Here is a 12541-nt window from a genome sequence, read left to right as displayed (position 1 = left end):
TGAGCAGCCGTTCAGTTCTGTCGATATAGGACTCATTTTACTGTGGATATAGATACATTTCCTCCAGTGTCTTCACAAGGTCCTTTGCTGTTGTTCTGTGAATGATTTGCACTTTTCGCATCAAAGTACGTTCATCTCTAGGAGACAGAACGCGTCTCCTTCCTGAGCGGTATGACGGCTGCGTGGTCCCATGGTGTTTATACTTGCGTACTATTGTTTGTACAGATGAATGTGGCGTTTGGAAATTGCTCTCAAGGATGAACCAGACTTGTGGTGGTCTACAATTTATTTTTTTCTGAGGTCTTGGCTGATTTCTTTAGATTTTCCCATGATGTCAAGCAGAGAGGCACTGAGTTTGAAGGTAGGCCTTGAAATACATCCACAGGTACACCTCCAATTGACTCAAATGATGTTAATTAGCCTATCAGAAGCTTCTAAAGCCATGACATAATTGTCTGGAATTTTCCAAGCTGTTGAAAGGCACAGTCAACTTAGTGTATATAAACTTCTGACCCACTGTAATTGTGATACAGTGAATTATAAGTGAAATAATCTGTCTGTAAACAATTGTTGGAAAAATTATTTGTGTCCTGCACAAAGTAGATGTCCTAACCGACTTGCCAAAACTATAGTTTTTTTACAAGAAATTTGTGAAGTGGGTGAAAAACGAGTTTTAATGACTCCAACCTAACTGTATATGTCAACTTACCCTCGTTCTCTCACTTGCTGTTTTTCAGCAACAGTTTTCGACAACCATCCACCACCCTCACCACCACCAGCTATAATAACCTTAAGGCCCATCATTGGAGCTCCTCTCCCCCAGTGGGGTGGGTTTCGATGCCAGCAGCCCCACATAGGGCTACCTGCCATCTTCCCTCGGAGACGAGGCCATTCCCCAAAATATTTCATACAATTTCATATTGCATTCAGTGTTTTGTTGTTCATTCAGCCTGTTCTCTTGCTTTTTCCCTCACTCTTTGTCTTTTCTGCTGTGTCACTGCTTATCTACGTTGAGATGGGGTGATGCTCTGGTAACCAGGGGCAACGCTGGCAGAGCACCGAGTACTGTACCCTGGGATACATGCAAATCTCCTCCTGCTCTTTCTTTCACCGCCTTTCTCTCCTTTCTTTCGCTGTCTCTCTTTCACTCTAGTCTTTCTTTTATTTTTGTCGTCTCTCCTTTCTTTCTCTCTCACTCACTCATTTGCATTGGGTATGATTCCAATTTCCAAAACATTTTATGCTGATTTGCATTGATCCAGAGGAAGTTTATTGTCATGTTGAAAATGTTTCAAAGTGATATTAACTGACTGTGTTTGTAATGTGTGTGTATTTCTCTAGGTGTGGGACTATGAGGCAGGGGACTTTGAGCGGACACTGAAGGGCCATACAGACTCTGTCCAGGACATCTCCTTTGACCAGACAGGCAAGCTGCTGGCTTCCTGTTCTGCAGACATGACCATCAAGCTGTGGGACTTCCAGGGCTTCGAGTGCATCCGCACCATGCACGGTGAGGGGCTGAGGTGTGTGTGTGTGGATGTGTGTTCCTCCAAGTGGTATAACAGCATAACAAGCACTATTTACCAATGTGTACCTACCTCAGGATTTATGTTTTGGCGCCGGACAATGTGACCGGCAAGATTTGAATTTACTGGACATTTGAGAAATTTACTGGACATCCATATGTATATACATTAATAAAGCACTACTTCAAAATATAATATTTGTATAATATTATTTGCAAACGACCTGTCCTATAGGCTATTTGTTTGAAAATGTTAGGCCTCTTTAATTTAGCCTAGGCATGAACATTTTAATTAGGCCTAATAAATAACAAAACATGACTGTCTGCGAACAGCAGGGCCAGCAGGTCATGGTTTAAAGGGATCCAGCTTTTGTCAAATAACGTCATGTTTGACTTTTCATTGCAGGTTAGGAGAATTTAAGCAGCAGGTTAGGATAATTAACATAACCTAATAAACCTAATAATCCTAACCGGCTAAGGCTAGGAAAAGGTAAGGGTAACGGAGTTGGGGTTAAGGTTAGCTAAAATGCAAAGAAAATCAACTTTTGACGTTAATTTGACAAAAGCTGGATCCCTTCTAGCGATGATTGACCCGTGGTATATGCCTAAGGCCGAGACAATAAGAAGATACCTCACCACACCTTTTTTGTTTACTCACAAAACCGGAGAGCAACCTCTGTCCAGTGGAGTCCACAAAGCATATTGCATGTGACAAACCGCTACAGCATGTCCTAAAGCCGGCATTTACCGGCTAACAGAAACTCTGACATACCTACACTGTTGTTAGTGTACTTACATAGTTACTACCATAGAAATAGAATTCTAGCCCACCAATTGGTTGATCTCAAATGAGTTTTGATTTATATCGCACTGAAGCCTCTGGAGATCACTTGACAGATGCTTTCCGCTCAAGTTTACCAATACCCAAGCTAACGGATGCAGTGAGAATGGATCTTGATAAACCATTTACCACTTCAGAAATTTTACCGGGACTAGATGGGTTCTCAGCTGAATTTTAAGACATTTTCTAAACAACTCCGTCCACTATTAGCTTCAGCCTACTCCCACTGCTTTGATAAATCTCTATACCCCAGACTTTTTATCAAGCCACTATATCATTCATCCTAAAGAAAGATAAGGACCCTCTCTCGCTTTTGAATTGGATATTAGCTAAAACCCTAGCACTTACCTTCCATAATCAACCCCGATCAGACAGGATTTATTAAAAACAGGCATTCTTTTTAAAATTTGAAACATCTGTTTAATATTATACAGTGCATTTGGAAAGTAATCGGGCCCCTTGACTTATTCCACATTTTGTTACATTACAGCCTTTTTCTAAAATTTATTAAATTCATTTTTCCCCCATCAATCTACACAAAATAACCCATAATGACAAAGCGAAAACAGGTTTTTAGAAATTTTTGCAAAAAACAACCTTATTTACAAAAGTATTCAGACCCTTTGCAATGAGACTAGAAATTGAGCTCCGGTGCATTCTGTTTCCATTGATCATCCTTGATGTTTCTACAACTTGATTGGAGTCCATCTGTGGTAAATTCAATGGATTGGACATGATTTGGAAAGGCGCACACCTGTCTATATAAGGTCCCACAGTTGACAGTGCATGTCAGAGCAAAAACCAAGCCATGAGGTCGAAGGAATTGTCCGTAGAGATCCGAGACAGGATTGTGTCGTGGCACAGCTCTGGGAAAGTGTACCAATAACTGTCTGCAGCATTGAAGGTCCCCAAGAACACAGTGGCCTCCATCATTCTTAAATGGAAGAAGTTTGGAACCACCAAGGCTCTTCATAGAGCTGGACGCCCGGCCAAACTGGACAAACTCTATAGCCTCTCCATATCATGTACAATCAATTGAATTTACCACAGGCTCCCAAGTTGTAGAGAGAGCTCAAGGATGATCAATGGAAACAGGATGAGCTCATTTTCGAGTCTCATACCAAAGGGTTTGAATACTTATGTAAATACCTTCTGTTTTTTGTTTTTTTATTACATTTGCAAAAATAAATCTAAAAACCTGTTTGCACTGTCATTATGGGGTATTGTGTGTAGTTTGAAATGGGGGAAAAATTGTTTTTGCCCTTTTTAGAATAAGGCTGTAACGTAACAAAAAGTGAATGGGTCTGAATACTGGTTGTCTGCCATTTTAAATACCTAAAGGCAAACTTTAAGAAGTTACTAGAACTTGACTTTGAGCTCTGGTTGCTTCTTCCCTTTTATCTGGATGCATAAATACTGTGAAAATGAATGTCTTACAAAGGTTTATCGCTGATTTCATTCATTTTTTTTTTACTGAGTAACAGTTCATATACAGTGGCAAGAAAAAGTATGGCCCCTTTGGATTTACCTGGATTTCTGCATAAATTGGTCATCAAATTTGATCTGATCACAACAATAGACAAACATAGTGTGCTTAAACTAATAACACACACATTATTAACTATATTGAAAACATAATTTAAACATTCACAGTGTAGGTTGGAAAAAATATGTGAACCCCTAGACTAATGACTTCTCCAAAAGCTAATTGGAGTCAGGAGTCAGCTAACCTGGAGTCCAATCAATGAGACGAGAATGGAGATGCTGCCTTGCCCTATAAAAAACACTCACAAAATTTGAGTTTGCTATTCACGAGGCGTTGCCTGATGTGAACCATCTCAGAAGACCTAAGATTAAGAATTGTTGACTTGCATAAAGCTGGAAAGGGTTACAAAAGTATCTCTAAAAGCTTTGATGTTCATCAGTCCATGGCAAGACAAATTGCCTGTAAATGGAGAAAGTTCAGCACTTTTGCTACTCTCCCTAGGAGTGGCCGTCCTGCAAAGATGACTGCAAGAGCACAACGCAGAATGCTAAATGAGGTTAAGAAGAATCCTAGAGTCAGCTAAAGACTTACAGAAATCTCTGGAACATGCTAACATCTCTGTTGACGAGTCTACGATACGTAAAACACTAAACAAGAATGGTGTTCATTGGAGGACACCATGGAAGAAGCCACTGCTGTCCAAAAAAAACATTGCTGGACATCTGAAGTTTGCAAAAGTGCACCTGGATGTTCCACAGCGCTACTGGCAAAATATTCTGTGGACAGATGAAACTACAGTTGAGTTGTTTGGAAGGAACACACACTACTATGTGTGGAGGAAAAAAAGGCACAGCACTCCAACATTAAAACCTCATCCTAACTGTAAAGTATGGTGGAAGGAGCATCATGGTTTGGGGCTGCTTTGCTGCCTCAGGACCTGGACAGCTTGCTATCGTCGAAATGAATTCCCATGTTTATCAAGACATTTTGCAAGAGAATGTTAGGCTATCTGTCCGCCAATTGAAGCTCAACAAAAGTTGGGTGACGCAACAGGACAACAACACAAACGTGAATCAACAACCGAATGTCTTCAACAGAAGAAAATACGCCTTCTGGAGTGGCCCAAGTCAGTCCTGACCTCAACCCGATTTGAGATACTGTGGCATGACCTCGAGAGCAGTGCACACCAGACATCTCAAGAATATTGCTGAACTGGAACAGTTTTTTTTGTATAGAGGAATGGTCAAAAATTCCTTCTGACCGTTGTGCAGGTCTGATCCGCAACGGCAGAAAACGTTTGGTTGAGGTTATTGCTGCCAAAGGAGGGTCAACCAGTTATTAAATCCAAGAGTTCACATACCCTGCACTGTGAATGTTTACACTGTGTGTTCAATAAAGACAAACATATAATTGTTTGTTATTAGTTTAAACAGACTGTTTGTCTATTGTTGTGACCTAGATGATAATCAGATGAAATTTTATGACCAATTTATGCAGAAATCCAGGTATTTCTAAAGGGTTCACATACTTTTTCTTGCCACTGTACATAAATCAGTCAATTGAAATAAATGACTTATGTGAAATCCATAGATTAGGGCCTGACTGATAATACAGATATACCTCTGGTTACAGATACCGTAAAAAAAAAAAAAACAAGTAGGTGGCGTGGATCAGAAAACCAGTCATTATCTGATGTGACCACCATTTGCCTCATGCAGTGTGACACATCTACTTCGCATCTCAGGCTGTTGATTGTGGAATGTTGTCCCTCTCTTCAATGGCTGTGCCAAGTTGTTGAATATTGGCGGAAACTGGAATGCGCTGTCGTATAAGTTAATCCAGAGCATCCCAAACATGCTCAATGGGTGACATGTCTGGTGAGTATGAAGGCCATGGAAGAACTGGGACATTTTCAGCTTGACACTGGGCCATGCATTATTATGCTGAAAAATGTGATGGCGGCAGATGAATGGCATGACAATGTGCCTCCAGAAATGATTTAGTTGTGCCAACCCACAGTTTCATCAGCTGTCTGTGTGGCTGGTCTCAGATGCTTCCGAAGGTGAAGAAGCCTGATTGGAGGTCCTGGGTTGGCGTGGTTACATGTGGTCTGCGGTTGTGAGGCCGGTTAGACGTACTGCCAAATTCTCTAAAATGACTTTGGAGGCAGAGAAATTAACATAATTATCTGGCAACATCTCTGGTGGCCATTCCTGCAGTCAGCATGCCAATTGCATACTCCCTCAACTTGAGACATCTGTGGCACTGTGTTGTGTGCATATTTTTGCGGCCTTTTATTGTTCATAGCACAAGGTGCACCTGTGTAATGATCATGCTGTTAAATCAGCTTCTTGATATGCCACACCTGTCAGGTGGATGGATTATCTTGGCAAAGGAGAAATGCTCACTATTAAGGATGTAAACAAATTTGTGCACAAAATTTGAACGAAATCAGCTTTTTTGTGCATATGGAACATTTCTGGGACCTTTTATTTCAACTCATGAAACATGGGACCAACACTTTACATGTTGCATTTATATTTTTGTTCAGTATATATGGAGAAATGTTGCAATCATGATTTGTTATCTGTAATGGTTATGATAATTGAGGTGTTTGTTGCACGCTGTTGGCATAGGTCTATAGATAAATATGCACACTTTTTTTTTTTTTCAATGTGGGCCTGTTCTAAATATTATATTTGTTTTCATTCGAGTACTTGAATACTAAAAAGTATATAATGTGTACTGAACAGGCCCCAAAAAAATGTAAAATGCCCATCCCTATTTTGGCTAAATGTTTTTGCAACATTGTCTGTAATTTTTGGAGTCAGTGTATAATTGTGTCCTCTGCTGGCCTTTTTTTTGGTCCACCACCTACTGGTTTAATGGTGTCCAGGCCAGTGCAGCTGGTTTTCTATAAGATACTTGTAGTTCTTGAGTGGAAAAAGGTCCACCCTTCATTGCAGTCAATGGCTGCAGTATTTGATTGACTTTTTAAAACTGGCAAAATATGTTATACCTTAAAAAGAGAAAACAATTGTATTTCATTCCACAGTTGACCTACAAAGACCAAACCCTCCTTTCAACTTTTGATTTTAGTTTATTTATTTTAAAATATTTAATTTGCCTCCATTATGTGTGGATGGCTTGGTCCCGCTGAGAATTTGCTACCATACCTGTCAATACATCTCTGAGCTGTGCTTCTTGGTCCTTGCCTTCGGGACCCATCAAACCTTTCATTGGAGTTTGATGTATGAAAGGGGGGTGCACCCCTTTCGATCCTCGGGACGACAGAAGCACTGCCTTCTAACAATGTGAAAATGTCTAAATCCTTAAATGTACATAACCCATCTAAAGATACAGTGAATTTGGAAAGTATTCAGACCATCCTGAGCGTCATAGCAAAGGGTCTGAATACTTATTTACATACGTTTTTTTTTTTTATACGTTTCTAAAAACCTGTTTTTGCTTTGTCATTATGGGGTATTGTGGAGATTCAGGAAAAATGTATTTAATCCATTTCAGAATAGGGCAGTAACGTAAGAATGTTGAAAAATTCAAGGGGTCTGAATACTTTCCGAATGCATTGTATCTAACTGAAGTTATCTGAAATTGTAAACCATGAAATGTGTATTATTTATATATACATACAGTACCAGTCAAAAGTTTGGGACGCACCTACTCATTCCAGGGTTTTTCTTTACTGTTTTCTGCATTGTAGAATAATAGTGAAGACATCAACACTATGAAATAGCACACATGGAATCATGAAGTATCCAAAACAACTGTTAAACAAATCAAAATATATTTTAGATTCTTCAGAGTAGCCACCCTTTGCCTTGATGACAGCTTTGCACACTCTCTCAACCAGCTTCATGAGGAATGCTTTTCCAACAGTCTTGAAGGAGTTCCCACATATGCTGAGCACTGTCTGCTTTTCCTTCACTCTGTGGTCCAACTCATCCCAAACCATCTCAATTGGGTTGGGTGATTGTGGATGCCAGGTCATCTGATGCAGCACTCCATCACTCTCTCCTTCTTGGTCAAATAGCCCTTACACAGCCTGGAGGTGTGTTTTGGGTCATTTGTCCTGTTGAAAAAGAAATGATAGTTCCACTAAGCGCAAATCAGATTGGATGGCGTATCGCTGCAGAATGCTGTGGTAATCATGCTGGTTAAGTGTGCCTTGTATTCTACAGCATACAATGACATCCAACTTTGTGGCAACAGTTTGGGGAAGGCACTTTCCTGTTTCAGCATGATGATGCCCCGTGCACAAAACAAGGTCCATATAGAAATGGTTTGTTGAAAATCCGTGTGGAATAACTTGACTGGTCTGCACAGAGCCCTGACCTCAACCCCATCGAACACCTTTGGGATGAATTGGAACGTCGACTGCGAGCCAGGCCTAATCATCCAACATCAGTGCTGGACCTCACTAGTGCTCTTGTGACTGAATGGAAGCAAGTCCCCGCAGCAACGTTCCAACATCTAGTGGAAAGCCTTCCCAGAAGAGTGGATACTGTTATAGCAGCAAAGGCGGGACAAACTCCATATTAATGCCCATGATTTTGGAATTAAATGTTCGAGCAGTTGTCCTTATACTTTGGTCATGTAGTGTATGTATGAAATATGACCTGAAAACCCTGAATAAATATTTCTAAAAAGAAATAGAATGATTCTATATATTTGGTTACTACTATGTAATTACTGTAAAGTGGAACTGGTTATTTTGTATTAGGCTTACTGATATCTCTTTCCCTCTCTCCTCCGTCTGTCTGTTTCAGGTCATGACCATAACGTGTCGTCTGTAGCCATCATGCCCAACGGAGACCACATAGTCTCCGCCTCCAGAGACAAGACCATCAAAATGTGGGAGGTGGCCACTGGGTGAGACACACAAACACACTTATCGGCTGATGTAAAAAGGGCTTTATAAATACATTTGATTGAAATACATTTGATTGACTTATCTCACTTATCAGGTGCTGAAATACTTAATCTCATGTTTTATTAATCCAGTGGCAGACACATTCTGGTGTTGCAAAATGTCCCGTATTTGAGTGTTGCTGCAGGTGTGTATGTCTTTGTATGTATAAAACTCTGAGTGTTTTCTTTCTTTAGGTACTGTGTGAAGACATTTACAGGCCACAGGGAGTGGGTGAGGATGGTCCGGCCCAACCAGGATGGTTCTCTTATTGCCAGCTGTTCCAACGACCAGACGGTGCGTGTGTGGGTGGCCACCTCCAAGGAGTGTAAGGCTGAGCTGCGAGAGCACGAACACGTGGTGGAGTGTATCGCCTGGGCCCCCGATACCGCTCACCCTACCATCCTGGAGGCTACCAGCTCGGAGGTGAGGAGAACCTCTATGTACTCACACTAATCCTAACTCAGTAACCCAGTGTTTCCGAAACTCTGTCCTGGGGACCCCAATGGCTGCATGTTTTGTTTTTCACCTAGCACTACACGGTTGATTCAAATAATCAACTAATCATCATGTTTGATTATTTGAATCAGCGGTATAGTGCTAGAGCAGAAAACAAAGCATGCACCCCTTGTGGTCCGCAGGACCGAGTTTGGGAAACACTGCAGTAACCCTATTTGTGACCCGTTTCAGGAAACTTGGCATATGTCGCAAGTTACGACTTCACAGGAGAGCCATTTGAATGTTATTTATTTTTTATCAAAATTCGTTTTTGGGCAGAAATGCCTTCTGGAACATGTGAACTTTCATGTGCCTTAATAACAAACTTGTATAGCATCTGTAAATACGAATAAAATTGTTACATTACAAGCCTTTTTGGTTAAGCACACAGAAAAATCCAGCAACCTTCCTACTAGCCATGATTCCCACTAGCCAACCTTCCCGCTCAGCCATGATTGGCTGAGCTAATGAGTGGGCTGGACATGCAGAGAGAGGAGTTTGGATTGGTCTGCCATATAGAGGGCTTCAGTCTATTTGAGCTGGTCAGTCTGTGTTGGTAATCCTGTTGAATGTGGCTTTTAAAAAATATATATTGTGTAGTGGAGCTGCATAAGTGTTGCTCCACTTTCTGGAGGATCAAGTTTTGAAATCAGTGAAATTAGAGTATGATAGCTAAAGAGATGGAGAAAACACCTGTCTCCGGATTACATCTTCAAACTAAGGGCAACTGTGGCATGGCATCCGTGACAGGGAGACGCGTACATCATGCATGATGTTGTATACAGGTAAGATAGTCTAGCTAGCTACGTTTTCAGATATTAATTTTCTAATGTTGACAGAAAGTGGTTTCATTTCAAGTTAAAGTGTACTGTTAGCTAGTTGGTTAACGTTAGCTGGCTGGCTCCATAGCTAACATTACGTGTATGACTATTCGTATCCCAGAACCGTTTGCTTTGCTAGTTAAAGGCTAATGTTAGCTAGCTAACATTGAACCTGGTTGGTTAGCTCCCAGCAGATTCATGCAGGGTAGTAACGACATGATTTGGCACTATGTTCATTGTTGTTTAACTAGCTAACGTTTGCTGGCTGGCTCGTTAGCTAACGTTACGTGACGTGTGTGTGTGATTTTACCTAGCTAGCTAGCTACATGTCTTAACCTAAAGGATACAACACGCGTTGAATATGGCCGGTGTCAGTAAACGTCGGCAAAAAAAGTGTAATTGTTGCCAGCAGAGCTGGTTAGGCTATTTTCATGTTATCCAGAGGTAAACAAATCATCGACCAGAGCCTCAAGTGTGCGCTCTGAATGCAAGGAGATGGGTGGGGCTAAAGCTTAAGAGGGTGTGAACGATGCTGAATAGGTTTAGACAAAGGAGAGCTCTCCGGTAGGTACCAAAAACATTCAAGGTCCATTTTCTCAAAAGTGAGTTTACAAGTTTATCAACTTTCAAAGCAGAATTACTTTCCCATTTGTTCCTCAAAAATGCAGTGTATGATATACCATTTTGTCTCTACTATCCAATGTAAAAAATAAAAAAATAAAAATGTTGCTACGTAAGACCAAATCCAGATGGTGAGTCACATTTGGTTAGGGTTGCAAAGATTTGGTAACTCTACCACATTTCCCAGGTTTACCAGAAATCCTGGTTGGAAGATTCCTGGAATCAGGAAGGAATAAGCAGGAAATCCGTAAGCCTCCAACCAGGATGTCTGTGAAACCTGGAATTTTGCAACCCTATAATTAATTTAAAGACTCTCTGGTGGTGTCTTTGAAAACCAGTGAACATAGTACCAGAGCTCAACCAATAAGATAGCAGATTTTTTTTAAAGGCATATTTTTGGCATTTTATGCTTTATTCGATAGAGAAGAGACCGTAGAAAGATGATTTTTGGTGCAATAGCAGTGGGCTGGATTTGAACCCATGCTACGGCGATAAATGTGATCCTGAGGCAGTGGTTTAAGACCACTAGTCCACAAGATTGCAGGATTTTAACCAGGAGAAATGAAAAGGGCAGCTAGTGTCAAACCATTCTGTAACCCTCTGTAATTTTCTAGATATTAATTTCAAAACCTTGGGTACTTTTGTAGGTTAACAATGTAACGGTGCATACACGCTCTTGTTTTTAAATGATGAGCATATTCGCTCTCCCCCTGTCTCTCGCCCTTTCTCTCTCCCCTTCCCTCATGACCTTTCTCTCTCGCTCTCTCTCCCCCTCCCTCTTTCTCTCTCTGTAGAGTAAGAAGAATGGGAAGTCTGGTCCGTTCCTTCTCTCTGGCTCTAGAGATAAGACCATCAAGATGTGGGACATTAGCACTGGCATGTGCCTTATGACTCTGGTGAGTTTGTGTAACATTTGTGTGTGTGTGTGTGTTACCTCCTCCTCAGGTAACCCGATTGGTTTCCAGTGTTTTTTTCACAGGTTGGTCTAGTACAGTGTTTCCCAACGCCGGTCCTCAAGTACCCCCAACCGTACCCATTTTCATTGTAGCCACAGACAAACGCACCTCATTCAAGTCAAGGGTTTGATGATTAAGTTGAATCAGGTGTGCTTGTCTGGGGCTACAATAAAAACATGTACTGTTGGGGATAGGACTGGAGTTGGGAAACACTGGTCTAGTGTGTGTAACGTGTTCTATCCTCCCTCTAGGTGGGTCATGATAACTGGGTGTGTGTAACGTGTTCTATCCTCCCTCTAGGTGGGTCATGATAACTGGGTGTGTGTAACGTGTTCTATCCTCCCTCTAGGTGGGTCATGATAACTGGGTGTGTGTAACGTGTTATCTCCTCCTTCTGGGTGGGTCATGATAACTGGGTGTGTGTAACGTGTTCTATCCTCCCTCTAGGTGGGTCATGATAACTGGGTGTGTGTAACGTGTTCTATCCTCCCTCTAGGTGGGTCATGATAACTGGGTGTGTGTAACGTGTTCTATCCTCCCTCTAGGTGGGTCATGATAACTGGGTACGTGGTGTGTTGGTGCACCCTGGAGGCAGGTTCATAGTGAGCTGTGCTGATGATAAGACTCTGAGGATCTGGGACTACAAGAACAAGCGCTGCATGAAGACCTTGTGTGCCCATGAACACTTTGTTACCTCTCTGGGTAAGAGTTTGTTTGTATCCATGTGTCTGTGTGCATTCCCTCAAATTGTTGTACATCTAGTCAAAACCACCTATTTGTGTGTGTAATCTCCAACACACTTCTGCCAGTTCCACAGTTCTGCCTCCACCCAGTCCATCTTCCATTGTCTCTTACATCTGTATCTC

The 12541-nt window shown here is 41.4% G+C and overlaps 1 protein-coding gene across 7 annotated transcripts in view; it reads left to right on the top strand.

Moving 5' to 3' along the window:
- Positions 1-12541, top strand: part of lis1b (Lissencephaly-1 homolog B) — a 53656-nt gene that overhangs the window by 39976 nt on the left and 1139 nt on the right. For 6 of the 7 annotated variants that reach the window (XM_014195675.2, XM_045716209.1, NM_001140263.1 and 3 more), the window contains 5 exons: positions 1342-1510; positions 8640-8742; positions 8977-9205; positions 11514-11615; positions 12221-12377. In XM_014195675.2, the coding sequence (XP_014051150.1) occupies positions 1342-1510; positions 8640-8742; positions 8977-9205; positions 11514-11615; positions 12221-12377 (760 nt within the window). The other variant, XM_014195677.2, reaches the window with a different exon arrangement.

This window comes from Salmo salar, chromosome ssa04, assembly GCF_905237065.1.
Source record: "Salmo salar chromosome ssa04, Ssal_v3.1, whole genome shotgun sequence".
In the NCBI taxonomy this organism is placed as follows: domain Eukaryota; kingdom Metazoa; phylum Chordata; class Actinopteri; order Salmoniformes; family Salmonidae; genus Salmo; species Salmo salar.
The sequence above is the reverse complement of the archived record's forward strand: the minus strand, read 5'-3'. Positions and strand labels throughout refer to the sequence as shown.